Source organism: Bombina bombina, chromosome 7, assembly GCF_027579735.1.
Source record: "Bombina bombina isolate aBomBom1 chromosome 7, aBomBom1.pri, whole genome shotgun sequence".
Classification (NCBI taxonomy): domain Eukaryota; kingdom Metazoa; phylum Chordata; class Amphibia; order Anura; family Bombinatoridae; genus Bombina; species Bombina bombina.
This window is the reverse complement of record NC_069505.1, coordinates 521,741,267-521,756,187: the sequence shown is the minus strand read 5'-3', so window position 1 is coordinate 521,756,187 and position 14,921 is coordinate 521,741,267. Positions and strand designations below refer to the sequence as shown.

The window sequence follows — 14,921 nt, the reverse complement described above, 5'->3', positions numbered from 1 at the left end:
GAGGGGAATACGATACCAAGTGACGCCTTCTAGAAACTTTTCCAGCTACTTTCAGATCCTCACACATGCATCTGCATGTCTTGCTCTCAAAAAACAACTGCACAGTAATGGCGCGAAAATGAGGCTCAGCCTACAACTGGGAAGGCCCTCTGACTGGAAAAGGTGTCTAAAATAGTGCCTGCCGTTAAAAAACGTTCCCCAAGTTTATAAATGAGAATTATCAGCATAAACATGTATAAAATGCCCAAATAAAGCAATCGATTTAGCCCATAAAAGTGTCTACCAGTTTTATAGCCCATATTAAGCCCTTTATTCTGTTTGCTTGACTAAGAAAATGGTTTACCGGTCCCCATGAGGGGAAATGACAGCCTTCCAGCATTACATGGTCTTGTTAGAAATATGGCTAGTCATACCTTAAGCAGAAAAGTCTGCTAACTGTTTCCCCCAACTGAAGTTACTTCATCTCAACAATCCTATGTGGAAACAGCAATCTATTTTAGTTACTGTCTGCTAAAATCATCTTCCTCTCACAAACAGAAATCTTCATCCTTTTCTGTTTCAGAGTAAATAGTACATACCAGCACTATTTTAAAATAACAAACACTTGATAGAAGAATAAAAAAACTACATTTAAACACCAAAAAACTCAACCATCTCCGTGGAGATGTTGCCTGTGCAACGGCAAAGAGAATGACTGGGGTGGGCGGAGCCTAGGAGGGACTATATGGCCAGCTTTGCTGGGACTCTTTGCCATTTCCTGTTAGGGAAGAGATATTCCCACAAGTAAGGATGACGCCGTGGACCGGACACACCAATGTTGGAGAAACACCACACACTCCTCTCATGACCTCCATCTTGGTTGAGGCTTGCAAGAGAATGACTGGGTATGACATGTGAGGGGAGGAGCTATATAGCAGCTCTGCTTGGGTGATCCTCTTGCAACTTCCTATTGGGAAGGAGAATATCCCATAAGTAATGGATGATCCGTGGACTGGATACACTTAACAAGAGAAAGTCAAATTTTAAGGTAAGAAACAATTGATTTATTCATATGCATTATCCCAAATATGAAACTGACTGTCTGAAATAAGGAACGTTGAACATCCTGAGTCAAGGCAAATAAATGTTTGAATACATATATTTAGAACTTTATATAAAAGTGCCCAACCATAGCTTAGAGTGTCACAGAAAATAAGACTTACTTACCCCAGGACACTCATCTACATGTAGTAGAAAGCCAAACCAGTACTGAAACGAGAATCAGTAGAGGTAATGGTATATATAAGAGTATATCGTCGATCTGAAAAGGGAGGTAAGAGATGAATCTCTACGACCGATAACAGAGAACCTATGAAATAGACCCCGTAGAAGGAGATCATTGAATTCAAATAGGCAATACTCTCCTCACATCCCTCTGACATTCACTGCACGCTGAGAGGAAAACCGGGCTCCAACCTGCTGCGGAGCGCATATCAACGTAGAATCTAGCACAAACTTACTTCACCACCTCCATAGGAGGCAATGTTTGTAAAACTGATTTGTGGGTGTGGTGAGGGGTGTATTTATAGGCATTTTGAGGTTTGGGAAACTTTGCCCCTCCTGGTAGGAATGTATATCCCATACGTCACTAGCTCATGGACTCTTGCTAATTACATGAAAGAAACAGTTATTAGTAGAGGTAATGGTAAATTGAGAGTATATCGTCGTTCTGAAAAGGGAGGTAGGAGATGAATCTCTACGACCGATAACAGAGAACCTATAAAATAGACCCCCGTTAGGGAAATCATCGTATTCAATAAGTGATACTCCCTTCACGTCCCTCTGACATTCGCTGTACTCTGAGAGGCTTCAACAATGCTGAGAAGCGCATATCAACGTAGAAATCTTAGCACAAACTTACTTCACCACCTCCATAGGAGGCAAAGTTTGTAAAACTGAATTGTGGGTGTGGTGAGGGGTGTATTTATAGGCATTTTGAGGTTTGGGAAACTTTGCCCCTCCTGGTAGGATTGTATATCCCATATGCCACTAGCTCATGGACTCTTGCCAATAACATGAAAGAAAATACACTACACTGTATTTTGGGGGGCATCTGGGGCACATTTATATATATTATAGATCTCAGTGAGATCTGATCACTGGTTAATTTTATAAACGCTAATTGTAACAGCAAGCTCACTGTAGCAATAACCAGACACTTTTAATGGCTGGCTATTTATCGTGCACCCGCAAACGGGCAAACTTGCCCTTTTGCGGGCGCGATAAAATTAGCGTTCCACTTGTAATCTAGCCCCAAATGTTTTAATTGTGAGCCATAAAAAACCTTTGGCAATGCACTCATTTAAATTAGCCTGTTTCTAAGTAATTTAACGCTGTAGTGCTGACACTCCCAGAAAGCCTGGAGTGTAATTCTGTGAACTGCTTGTCAAGGGTTGTGGCCTGGGCTGCAAAACAATGCATATTCTAACTAAAAATAAATACATTTATAAAAAATTAGACTGTTTTAAATGCATTCAAAAGTTATTTTGTATGCAGATATATTGCAAAGCAGTGCATAATTTCTAATACCTTTAAACTAGAATATTTTTATGGCCTCATTTTTTTGTTAAAATATTATTAGAGAAAATTAATACTTTACCTTCCTTTAAATCTGTATCAACTATATGGTAAATATTTTTTCTCTCTCTAAAAAGAATAGTAAACTACACCGCCATTAACCCCTTTGTGCTGGCATCAAAGTGTTAGCATCGGAACAAAGTTCTGATGTAAACACTTGCTGTAAAAAAGAAAATCACAATCGTCGATGTGATCATGTGATTTCAAGGCCGGGATCTGATCATGGGGGACTGCTTACGCTGCTAGGTACGGCACTCATTCTTGTTTGCATCAAAGGGAAAAGCTGCAGGACGTTCCATGCCGTCCCAACAGCGTTAAAAGCACAGCGATGTTAGGACGGCATGGAATGTCCTAACGGCGTGAAGGGGTTAAAATTAAAGAGACTGCTTTCGTGTTGCAATAAAATGTTGTAAAAAAATGTGTAGTTTGGGTAAGGTACTATTTATACATTAGGAAACAGCAATTAACTGCTTATACCTTGATATCTCTATAGACTACATTTCTAGAATGGAGATACTCCAGGGCCGATACGATCTCTGCTCCATAAAATCGGGCACGGTCCTCTGTGAAAACACGTTCACGAGAGAGGTGGAAAAAGAGCTGTAAAAACAAAGAGAACAGTCAAATTCCATGGGATGCCGGCAAGTGTAGAACTAAAAAACAGAATTTATGCTTACCTGATACCCACAGCAGAGCTGTCCATATAGCTCCTCCCTTAGCTCCGCCCCCCCCAGTCATTCGACCGAAGGCTAGGAAGAAAAAGGAGAAACTATAGGGTGCAGAGGTGACTGAAGTTTTAAAAATAAAAATATAATACCTGTCTTAAACAGACAGGGCGGGCCGTGGACTCGATACATCACAAGAGAAAGAAATTTATCAGGTAAGCATAAATTCTGTTTTCTCTTGTATGATGTATCGAGTCCACTGATTCATCCATACTTGTGGGATACCAATAACAAAGCTTTAGGACACGGATGAAGGGAATTTGTAAAATTTGGAAAAAGTATGAAGCGAAGACCAAGTCGCCGCCTTACAAATCTGTTCAATAGAAGCATCATTTTTAAAAGCCCATGTGGAAGCCACTGCTCTAGTAGAATGAGCAGTAATTCGTTCAGGAGGCTGCTGGAGAGCAGTCTCATAAGCCAAACGGATAATGCTTTTCAGCCAAAAGCAAAGAGAGGTAGCCGTAGCCTTTTGACCTCTCCGGTTACCAGAATAAACAACAAACAATGAAGATGTTTGACGGAAATCTTTAGTTGCTTGTAAGTAGAACTTTAAAGCACGAACCACATCAAGATTGTGCAATAGACGTTCCTTCTTTGATGAAGGATTAGGACACAGAGAAGGAACAACAATCTCCTGATTGATATTCCTATTAAAAACAACCTTAGGAAGAAACCCAGGTTTGGTACGCAAAACCATCTTATCTGCATGGAAAACTAGGTAAGGTGAGTCACACTGTAAAGCAGATGACTCAGAAACTCTTCGAGCCGAAGAGATAGCTACTAAAAACAAAACTTTCCAAGATAGAAGCTTAATATCTATGGAATGCATAGGTTCAAACGGAACCCATTGAAGAACTTTAAGAACTAAGTTTAGGCTCCATGGCGGAGCAACAGGTTTAAATACAGGCTTGATCCTGACCAAGGCCTGACTAAAGGCTTGAACGTCTGGGACATCTGCCAGACGTTTGTGTAAAAGAATAGACAAAGCAGATATTTGTCCTTTTAAGGAGCTAGCTGATAATCCCTTCTCCATTACTTCTTGGAGAAAGGACAATATTCTAGGAATCCTAATCTTACTCAATGAGTAACCCTTGGATTCACACCAATAAAAATATTTGCACCAAATCTTATAGATCTTCCTGGTGACAGGCTTTCTAGCTTGAATTAGGGTATCAATGACCAACTCAGAAAAAAGACCCTTTGATAGAATCAGGCGTTCAATCTCCAAGCAGTCAGACGCAGAGAAATGAGATTTGGATGCGTGAATGGACCTTGTATTAGAAGGTCCTGCCTCATTGGCAGAGTCCACGGTGGAACCGATGACATGTCCACTAGGTCTGCATACCAAGTCCTGCGTGGCCACGCAGGTGCTATCAGAATCACCGAAGCCCTCTCCTGCTTGATTCTGGCAACCAGACGTGGGAGGAGAGGAAACGGTGGAAATACATAGGCCAGATTGAAGGGCCAGGGCACTGCTAGAGCATCTATCAGTACCGCCTGGGGATCCCGGGACCTGGACCCGTAACGAGGAAGTTTGGCATTCTGACAGGACGCCATCAGATCCAATTCTGGTGTGCCCCCATACCCGAGTCAGCTGGGCAAATACCTCCGGATGGCGCTCCCACTCCCCCGGATGAAAAGTCTGACGACTTAGGAAATCCGCCTCCCAGTTCTCTACCCCTGGGATATGGATTGCTGAGAGATGGCATGAGTGATCTTCCGCCCATCGGATTATTTTGGTTACCTCCATCATAGCTAGAGAACTCTGTGTTCCTCCTTGATGATTGATATAAGCTACAGTCGTGATGTTGTCCGACTGAAATCTGATTAATTTGGCAGCAGCTAGCTGTGGCCACGCCTGAAGCGCATTGAATATCGCTCTCAGTTCTAGAATGTTTATCGGGAGTAAAGTTTCCTCCCGAGACCATAAGCCCTGAGCTTTCAGGGAGTTCCAGTCAGCACCCCAGCCTAGCATCTGTCGTTACTATGAGCCACTCTGGCCTGCGGAAACACATTCCCTGAGACAGGTGGCCCTGAGACAACCACCTGAGACAGGTGGTCCTGAGACAACTACCAGAGAAGAGAATCTCTGATCTCCTGGTCCAAATGCAGTTGGGGAGATAAATCTGCATAATCCCCATTCCACTGTTTGAGCATGCATAGTTGCAGTGGTCGGAGGTGTAGGCGGGAAAAAGGAACTATGTCCATTGCCGCTACCATGAGTCCAATTACTTCCATACACTGAGCCACAGATGGCTGAGGAATGGAATGAAGAGCTCGGCAAGTGGTTAAGAGTTTTGATTTTCTGACCTCCGTCAGAAATATTTCCATTTCTACCGAGTCTATCAGAGTCCCTAGGAAGGAAACTCTTGTGAGAGGGAAGAGAGAACTCTTTTTTATGTTCACCTTCCACCCGTGAGATCTCAGAAAAGCCAACACGTCAGTGTGAGACTTGGCTAGCTGGAAAGTCGACGCCTGAATCAAGATGTCGTCTAGATAAGGCGCCACTGCTATGCCCCGCGGTCTTAGAACCGCCAAAAGGGACCCTAGCACCTTTGTGAAAATTCTGGGAGCCGTGGCCAACCCGAAGGGAAGGGCCACGAACTGGTAATGCCTGTCCAGAAAGGCGAATCTGAGGAATTGATGATGATCTCTGTGAATAGGGATGTGTAGATACGCATCCTTTAAATCCACGGTAGTCATATATTGACCCTCCTGGATCAGAGGTAGAATAGTCCGAATAGTCTCCATCTTGAATAACGGTACTCTGAGGAACTTGTTTAGAATTTTGAGATCCAAGATTGGTCTGAAAGTTCCCTCTTTTTTTGGGAACCACAAACAGGTTTGAGTAAAAACCTAGCCCTTGTTCCGCTTTTGGAACTGGGCGGATCACTCCCATGGTATGTAGGTCTTCTACACAGCGTAAGTCTGGTTTGCAGACAATTGAGAAACGTGAGGGGGGGGGGGGTCTGAAGCCCAGGAATCGAGAACATCTCTTGCCCAAGCCTGAGCGAAGAGAGAGAGTCTGCCCCCTACTAGATCCGGTCCCGGATCGGGGGCTACCCCTTCATGCTGTCTTGGAGGCAGCAGCAGGCTTCTTGGCCTGTTTACCTTTGTTCCAAGCCTGGTTAGGTCTCCAGACTGACTTAGATTGGGCAAAATTCCCCTCTTGCTTTGCAGCAGGGGAAGCTGAAGCGGGACCACCCTTGAAGTTCCGAAAGGAACGAAAATTATTTTGTTTGGTCCTCATTTTATTTGTTTTATCCTGAGGGAGGGCGTGGCCTTTCCCTCCAGTGATGTCTGAAATAATCTCTTTCAGTTCAGGCCCGAATAGGGTCTTTCCTTTGAAAGGGATTTTCAAAAGTTTAGATTTTGATGACACATCAGCAGACCAGGACTTAAGCCATAACGCCCTGCATGCTAAAATGGCAAAACCTGAATTCTTTGCCGCTAATTTAGCCAGTTAGAAAGCGGCATCTGTAATAAAAGAATTAGCCAACTTAAGGGCCTTAATTCTGTCCATAATATCCTCTAATGGAGTCTCCATCTGAAGAGCCTCTTCTAGAGCCTTGAACCAGAAAGCAGCTGCAGTAGTTACAGGAACAATGCACGCAATAGGTTGGAGAAGAAAACCTTGATGAACAAAAATTTTCTTCAGGAGACCCTCTAATTTTTTAATCCATAGGATCTTTGAAAGCACAACTGTCTTCGATAGGTATAGTTGTACGCTTAGCCAGAGTAGAAATAGCTCCCTCCACCTTAGGAACTGGCTGCCACGAGTCCCGCATGGTGTCAGATATGGGAAACATTTTCTTAAAAACAGGAGGGGGAGCGAACGGAATACCTGGTCTATCCCACTCCTTAGTAACAATATTCACAATCCTCTTAGGGACTGGAAAAACATCAGTGTAAACAGGAACCTCTAAGTATTTGTCCATTTTACACAATTTCTCTGGGACCACTATAGGGTCACAATCATCTAGAGTCGCTAATACCTCCCTGAGCAATAAGCGGATTTGTTCAAGCTTAAATTTAAAGGCCATCATGTCAGAATCTGTCTGAGGGAGCGTCTTTCCTGAATCAGAAATTTCTCCCTCAGATAACAAATCCCTTACCCCTACATCAGAACATTGTGAGGGTATATCGGATACGGCTACTAAAGCGTCAGACGGCTCAGCATTTGTTCTTAACCCAGAGCTGTCACGCTTTCCTTGTAAACCAGGCAGTTTAGAGAAAACCTCTGAAGGTTTTATTCATAACTGTGGCCATGTCTTGTAAAGTAAATGAATTTGACGCACTAGAGGTACTTGGCGTCACTTGTGTGGGCGTTACTGGTTGTGACACTTGGGGAGAGCTAGATGTTAAACCCTCATTTTCCTCTGTCTGAGAATCATCTATTGCAATAATTTTAAGTGCTAAAATATGCTCTTTATAATTTATAAACATATCAGTGCAAGAGGGACACATTCTAAGAGGGGGTTCCACAATGGCTTCTAAACACATAGAACAAGGATTTTCCTTGGTGTCAGACATGTTAAACAGGCTAGTAATGTAACAAGCAAGCTTGGAAAACACTTTAATCAAAGTAAATAACACTTAGAAAAAAAACGGTACTGTGCCTTTAAGAGAAAAAAAGGTGCACAAACTCTGCAAAACAGTGTAAAAAAGCAGTAGACAACACAACATTTTTACAGTAGCATCATAAAGCCTTAGTAACTTTGCACAACTATACAAATAAACAATTAACCCCTTAATGTAAAAACCGGATTGACAAAACGTCAAAACCGGCAGTTTTTCTTAGTTACAAAGCAGTGGATCTTGGTTACAAAGTGCTAAGATCATCATCCTCCTTGCAGAAATCTTCATCCCTTTTCTGCCAGAGAGTAAATAGTACACACCGGTACCATTTAAAATAACAAACTTTTGCTTGAGAAAATAAAAACTAACATTTTTGTCACCACACTCACTTTACCCTTCCTAGCAGTTAAGCAGGCAAAGAGAATGACGGGGGGGGGGAGCTAAGGGAGGAGCTATATAGACAGCTCTGCTGTGGGTGCTCTCTTTGCCACTTCCTGTTAGGAAGGAGAATACATCTTAAAATGCATAGTAAAACTTCAAAAGCCTATTGATGCTGCATTCTACACAGTGATTAGTTAACCAATGTAGAATCTCTTTTATGTGCCCCTAACTGGCTTCAGAAGAGGAGACAGAAAGCTTTTAAATGGGTCTCTCCAGACATCAAAAATGCCAAGTGACAGGTGTAATGCTTCAGTAAACAGGTATTTTGCAATGTAGGGTTTAAAGGGACACTGTACACTACATTTTTTCTTTGCATTAATGTTTTGTAGATGATAGATTTATATAGCCCATCTGGGGGTGTTATTGTAACCATTTATAGTTTTTGTTTTTTTTTTGTTTGTTTTTTTTAACATTGTGCTGATTTTCAGACTCCTAACCAGGCAGGTATCAGATGTAGACCCAGATCTACAGATACTTGTTGCTATTGTTTATGTTATTTGTCTTATCCCAGCCCCTCTCACTGGGTGTCCAAACCTAAACTGGGAGCTTCTAAGTTTTTAAAAGGTTGTATACTGGATTTTTATATCAGTATCTGTGTATAGTCTTCTTTATAGCAATGTATGTATACTGTCCCTTTAAATGCTATGCATATAAAAACAGTTTTATGTCCCTTTAATGAAACTTTGTACAATTATTCCCTCAATCTAAAATAGGAAACTTTTGTAAATGTACCAGTACTTAAAGGGACACTGAACCCAAATTTTTTCTTTTGTGATCACAAAAGAAAAAAAATTTAAGCAAATTTCTAATTTACTCCTACTATCAAATTTTCTTCATTCTCTTGGTATCTACATATGAAAAGCAAGAATGTAAGTTTAGATGCCGGCCCATTTTTGGTGAATAACCTGGGTTGCTTTTGCCGATTGGTTGATAAATTCACCCACCAATAAACAAGTGCTGTCCATGTTATGAACGAAAAACTGGCTGGCTCCTTAACTTGGATAACAAAGATAGCAAGAGAACGAAGAAAACGTGACAATCCGAGTAAATTAGAAAGTTGCTTAAAATTGAATGCTCTATCTGAATCACGAAAGAAAAAAAATTGGGTTCAGTGTCCCTTTAAGTATTAAAATATTCAGTAAACAAAGGCAAAATCAGCTATTTCAAATGACAGAATAAAGGAGCTGCCAGTGTTTTTCAAATCCAGTCCTCGGAACCCTTAACAGGCCAGAGTTTCATTACATCTTAAAGTGATGGTAAATGTAACTATACTTGAGTTTATATTTTGGAAGTATTACTCAATATAAGCACAGTGATGATTTTGTTTATTTTAAATAAAGTTTTTTCTTACAAAATCTTCATTTATAAATGTGTTCCATTACCAGCTCCCCGAATGCCTCCCTGTGAGAATTTCAGAAATCTCTATTTGATTGACAGGTGCACCATCCAATCGGTACTGCACCATACACCCTATGTAAATCTGTTATTAGCACTCACCCGTGCTCAGAGTTTTAAATGGCATCAGCAGAAGTGCAGTTGCAGCCTCGATCTCGCCGCTGCTTATAGTAAACAGTGAACTTCCCTGTCAGTAGCAATTCACTGTTTACAGCAGCATAGAAGACAGTGCTAAAGAATCACCCCATGGGCCGCCAACCCCCCTCCCCAAACATGCTTATAATCCAAGTATCTGCAAACAAAAGGGCTTTTACTTAAAAAATTATTACCGCGCCTTTTTCACCACTGCTCTAAACAGTGACAGGGAAATTCACCGTTTACTATAAGCAGTAGCGAGATCGTGGCTGCAGCTGCACTTGCGCAGTTGAAGTTCTGTGGATGCCATTTAAAACTGAGCACGGGAGCGTGCTAACAACAGATTTACATAGGGCGTATGGTGCAGTCCCGATTGGATGATGCACCTGTCAATCAAATAGAGATTTCTGAAATTCTCACAGGGAGCAAGCAACGGAGCACATTTATAAATTCAAGTATAGTTAGATATAGTTAGATAGGTGAAATAATCATCTGAAGGGTGAGTGCAGGTTAGTAACCATGGTTACTGATCAGACGATTATTTCATCTGCGCTCTAGTTAAGATATAATGAATATCTGGCCTGTTAAGGGTTCTGAGAACCGGAGTTGAGAAACACTGTTGTAAAAAATTTAACACATACCAGCAGGTAAAATGGATACTTGAGAACATGTTATGGGGGGGGGGGGGGAGAATCATAGTATACTAGGCATGTGCATTCATGCCTTTCGGCACTAAACTAATGCCGAAGATAGTGGCCGCAAGCAGTAGTTATAGAACTTAAAAGGGACACTAAACATAATTTTTTTTTCTTTCATGATTCGGATAGAGCATGCATTTTTAAGCAACTTTCTAATTTGATCCTATTATCAAATTGTCTTTGTTCTCTTGCCATCTTTAATTAAAAAGCAGGAATGTAAGCTTAGGAGACAACCCATTTTTGGTTCAGCACCTGGGTAGTAGGGGTTGGTAGTTGGTAACTGAGCTCCCAGGAACACCTGGGCTTGAATTTTGTGATGCACTACGTCTTGGTTTTGCAGCCTGATAGCACATATAAGCAAGACATAGCATTGAATAATAAATAGCACTGATAACAGAGTCCAAAGCCCAGGTGTTCATGGGAGCTCAGTTACCAACTACCATACCCACAATGGCAGCCTGTAGATGGACTTGCATAAACAAAGATATGATTTGTGAAATAGAAAATGTGATCTTTAAAGGGATACTGAACCCAAATTTTTTCTTTTGTGATTCAGACAAAACATGCCATTTTAAGCAACTTTTTAATTTACTCCTATTATCAATTTTTCTTCGTTCTCTTGCTATCTTTATTTGAAAAAGAAGGCATCTAAGCTTTTTTTTCTTGGTTCAGTACTCTGGACAGCACTTTTTTATTGGTGGATGAATTTATCCACCAATCAGCAAGGACAATCCAGGTTGTTCACCAAAAATGGGCCGGCATCTAAACTTACATTCTTGCATTTCAAATAAAGATACCAAGAGAATAAAGAAAATTTGATAATAGGAGTAAAATAAAAAGTTGCTTAAAATTTCATGATCTATCTGAATCACGAAAGAAAAAATTTTGGGTTCAGTGTCCCTTTAAGTGGCATTTGAAACTACATAGTTTCCCTGACGTACACAGAGCTGAAGTACACAGAGCTAAAGTACTTTTGATTTGCTCAAAGGGGTCAACAATACATACATCAATCTGCTTGCTAATTGCTGTCAGAAATAGAACATTATTTATTGCATTCTGATACATTTTTCACATTTGCAAAACATTTCACTATTTGACGATTTTTAATTTAAATATTTTATTTTCCCCTGATGGGCATAGAAAAAAAAAATGCTCTGACCATTAGGTGGTGCTGTTACACATGTATAAAACTGTCCATAAGTGACACAATAAAGAAACTTATAGTCCCACTCCTCAGTACCAGAGAAGGTATTTACAATCCAGTAAATATATGAGCATATTAAAAATCATAGCAAATAAATCTAGCACTGATATTCCAGCATGTTCTTTCTTAAGTGACAATATATATATATATATATATATATATATACATACTTTAACTCTCATCTGTAAAGTGTACCGGAGAACATGCTGAAATGTTATGCTTTCTGCCCTATGTTCTACTTAAAAGGACACTGAACGCAATTTTTTTTCTTTCATGATTCAGATAGAGCATGAAATTTTAAGCAATTTTCTGATTTCCTCCTATTATCAATATTTATTTGTTCTCTTGCTATCTTTATTTGAAAAAGGCATCTAAGCTTTTTTGGGTTCAGAACTCTGGACAGCATTTTTTTTTTAATGGTGGATGAATTTATCCACCAATCAGCAAGGACAACCCAGGTTGTTCACCAAAAATGAGCCGGCATCTAAACTTACATTTCAAATAAAGATATCAAGAGAATGAAGAAAATTTGATAATATGAGTAAATTAGAAAGTTGGTTAAAATTTCATGCTCTATCTGAATCCCGGAAGAAAAAATTTGGGTTAAGTGCCCCTATAACTGGGAGTATTGAAGAAATTGTGTAGTTTCTAGCTTTACAGTAGTGACTTAAATTTTTATATCAATGTGCGGTTTTAAAGGTATTTATGCAATTTTTCTATGTTTTGGGAATTTTCAAGCACTTTAAAATTTACATTTAAACAACTGAGAAAATAAAGTAAATACTTTTAATGTTTAATATTTCAATAAACATGTTCAGTTTATACCAGATTTGTGTAGAAATTGTGTTGATTTTTCAAAACTTTAAAAGTACAGAATTCCAGGCCCTGTTATCGGCCTGAAAGGCGGCCAATAATTGCTATCGGCCCAGAAAAAAAATAATATCGGTCTATCCCTACTGGGTAGCGCTTGCTTATTGGTTGGTAAATGTAGCCACCAATAAAGCAAACACTATCCAGGGTGCTGAACCTTACATTCCTGCTGTTTAAATAAAGATAGCAAAAGAACAAAGAAAAATTGATAGGAGTAAATTAGAAAGTTGCTTAAAATTTCTGCTCTGTCTGAATCATTAAATAAAAACATTTATGTTCAATATCCATTTAATATCTGGGTGGGCTAATTGTGGATCTAACAAAGTTTGTGAAGACAGCACACAATATATATATATAACATCCCTCAGCACCCCCACTATAAACTGCAGCTTGCTTTTGCTTTTGGCAATTTTCAGAGACTGATTTTTTCCTGTGATCTGGATTTGCACAGATCAAAGCCGCTTTTGGCAATTTTCAGAGATGGATTTTTTTTCTTGTGATCTGGATTTGCACAGATCTTAGTGTGTTGCCCTTTCACAAGAATAAATCCGGCACAAATGCACACCTCTGCAGTGAAACCTTCCCTTTTAATACTACTTCTCCCATCAATGTCTTCCACTAAGGCTGCGTTTAATCACGTGTGGTGCATGCATATGTAATGCGTCACTATAACTTAATATAGATACCATTCTAATATAATATGACTGTCATACAAAACTCATGAGGCTGACAGGACAATGCTTTGCCATATACGTAAATGCACAAACGAACGGTGTTGTATACAGCAGACGGACTTGTATATAGCATTCTCTCACCTCGCCTCCATTAGCATATTCCATAACAAAGCAGAGCCTGTCACTTGTTTGAAATGCGTATTTCAAAGCCTAAAAAAACAAAAGACAAAAAAACAAAACAAAGATGGAACAAATTATCACCATTTTTCTGCATTAAATTCTTAACTAGAAACACACACACACACATATATATATATCTCGATAAACGATGGCTTGCACTCGCTGGTCTTTTGCAAAAAATGTGTACGGTCCCCGAAACGTTACATTAAAGGCGTGTTTTTTTGCAAAAGACCAGCGAGTGCAAGCCATCGTTTAGTTATTTGTTCTCTGTTTGCACCCTGGCAAGTTGATTTAAAGTGAGAGCGCTCTCAATTAGCTAATATATATTACGTTTTTGCCTTGATCTGTTTCCTTCAAATGGTATGACGTATAGTTTTATTCAAATGGGACTTTCTAGTGTAAAAATAGAGCTTTTATTTACAATTATTCTGCCATGCACTGAGTTTAGACACATAGGTAAAGTGTTGCTTAGGAACTGCAAGCACTGCTGCTTCCAAGCAGCACAAAGCCGCTAGGTTCAGGATAAGCAATTCTCAAAAGGCAATTTATAGATTTACCCTTTCAACTTGTAATTTATGCACAACACATGTCTTCTGCATATTCCTGATCTGAGAGCTTTGCAAACTTTTGAATGGCGCATACTGTGCATGTGCTTGTCGGTTAATCGAGCTGGTGAATTAGGTATACACACCAACGAATGGCTGGATATGCTCGAGACTGGCAACTGGGGTGTGTTAAGGATATCAAAATCCTTTACACAATGTTCTATTAAAAAAAAAAAATTCTGTCCCATTTTCCAGTCCCCCGTATAATGTGACAGACATCAGCCAATCACAGACTAGTATACGTATACCGTGAGCTTGTGCACATGCTCAGTAGGATCTTGTTCCCCAAAAAACATAATTTATGCTTACCTGATAAATTCCTTTCTTCTGTAGTGTGATCAGTCCACGGGTCATCATTACTTCTGGGACACTACTCCTCCCCAACAGGAAGTGCAAGAGGATTCACCCAGCAGAGCTGCATATAGCTCCTCCCCTCCACGTCACTCCCAGTCATTCGACCAAGGACCAACGAGAAAGGAAAAGCCAAGGGTGAAGTGGTGACTGGAGTATAAATTAAAAAATATTTACCTGCCTTAAAAACAGGGCGGGCCGTGGACTGATCACACTACAGAAGAAAGGAATTTATCAGGTAAGCATAAATTATGTTTTCTTCTGTTAAGTGTGATCAGTCCACGGGTCATCATTACTTCTGGCATACCAATACCAAAGCAAAAGTACACGGATGACGGGAGGGATAGGCAGGCTCTTTATACAGAAGGAACCACTGCCTGAAGAACCTTTCTCCCAAAAATAGCCTCCGATGAAGCAAAAGTGTCAAATTTGTAAAATTTGGAAAAAGT

At 40.1% G+C, this 14,921-nt stretch overlaps 1 protein-coding gene across 1 annotated transcript in view; it reads right to left on the bottom strand.

Moving 5' to 3' along the window:
• Positions 1–14,115, bottom strand: part of LOC128636486 (RAC-beta serine/threonine-protein kinase A-like) — a 56,540-nt gene extending 42,425 nt beyond the window's left edge. The window contains exons 1-3 of the mRNA XM_053689496.1: positions 14,074–14,115; positions 13,478–13,546; positions 3,094–3,216 (exon numbers count right to left, since the gene is read on the bottom strand). Of these exons, the coding sequence (XP_053545471.1) occupies positions 3,094–3,216; positions 13,478–13,546; positions 14,074–14,115 (234 nt within the window). The remainder of the gene's footprint in view (positions 1–3,093; positions 3,217–13,477; positions 13,547–14,073) is intronic.
• Between the last annotated feature and the right edge of the window lie 806 nt (positions 14,116–14,921).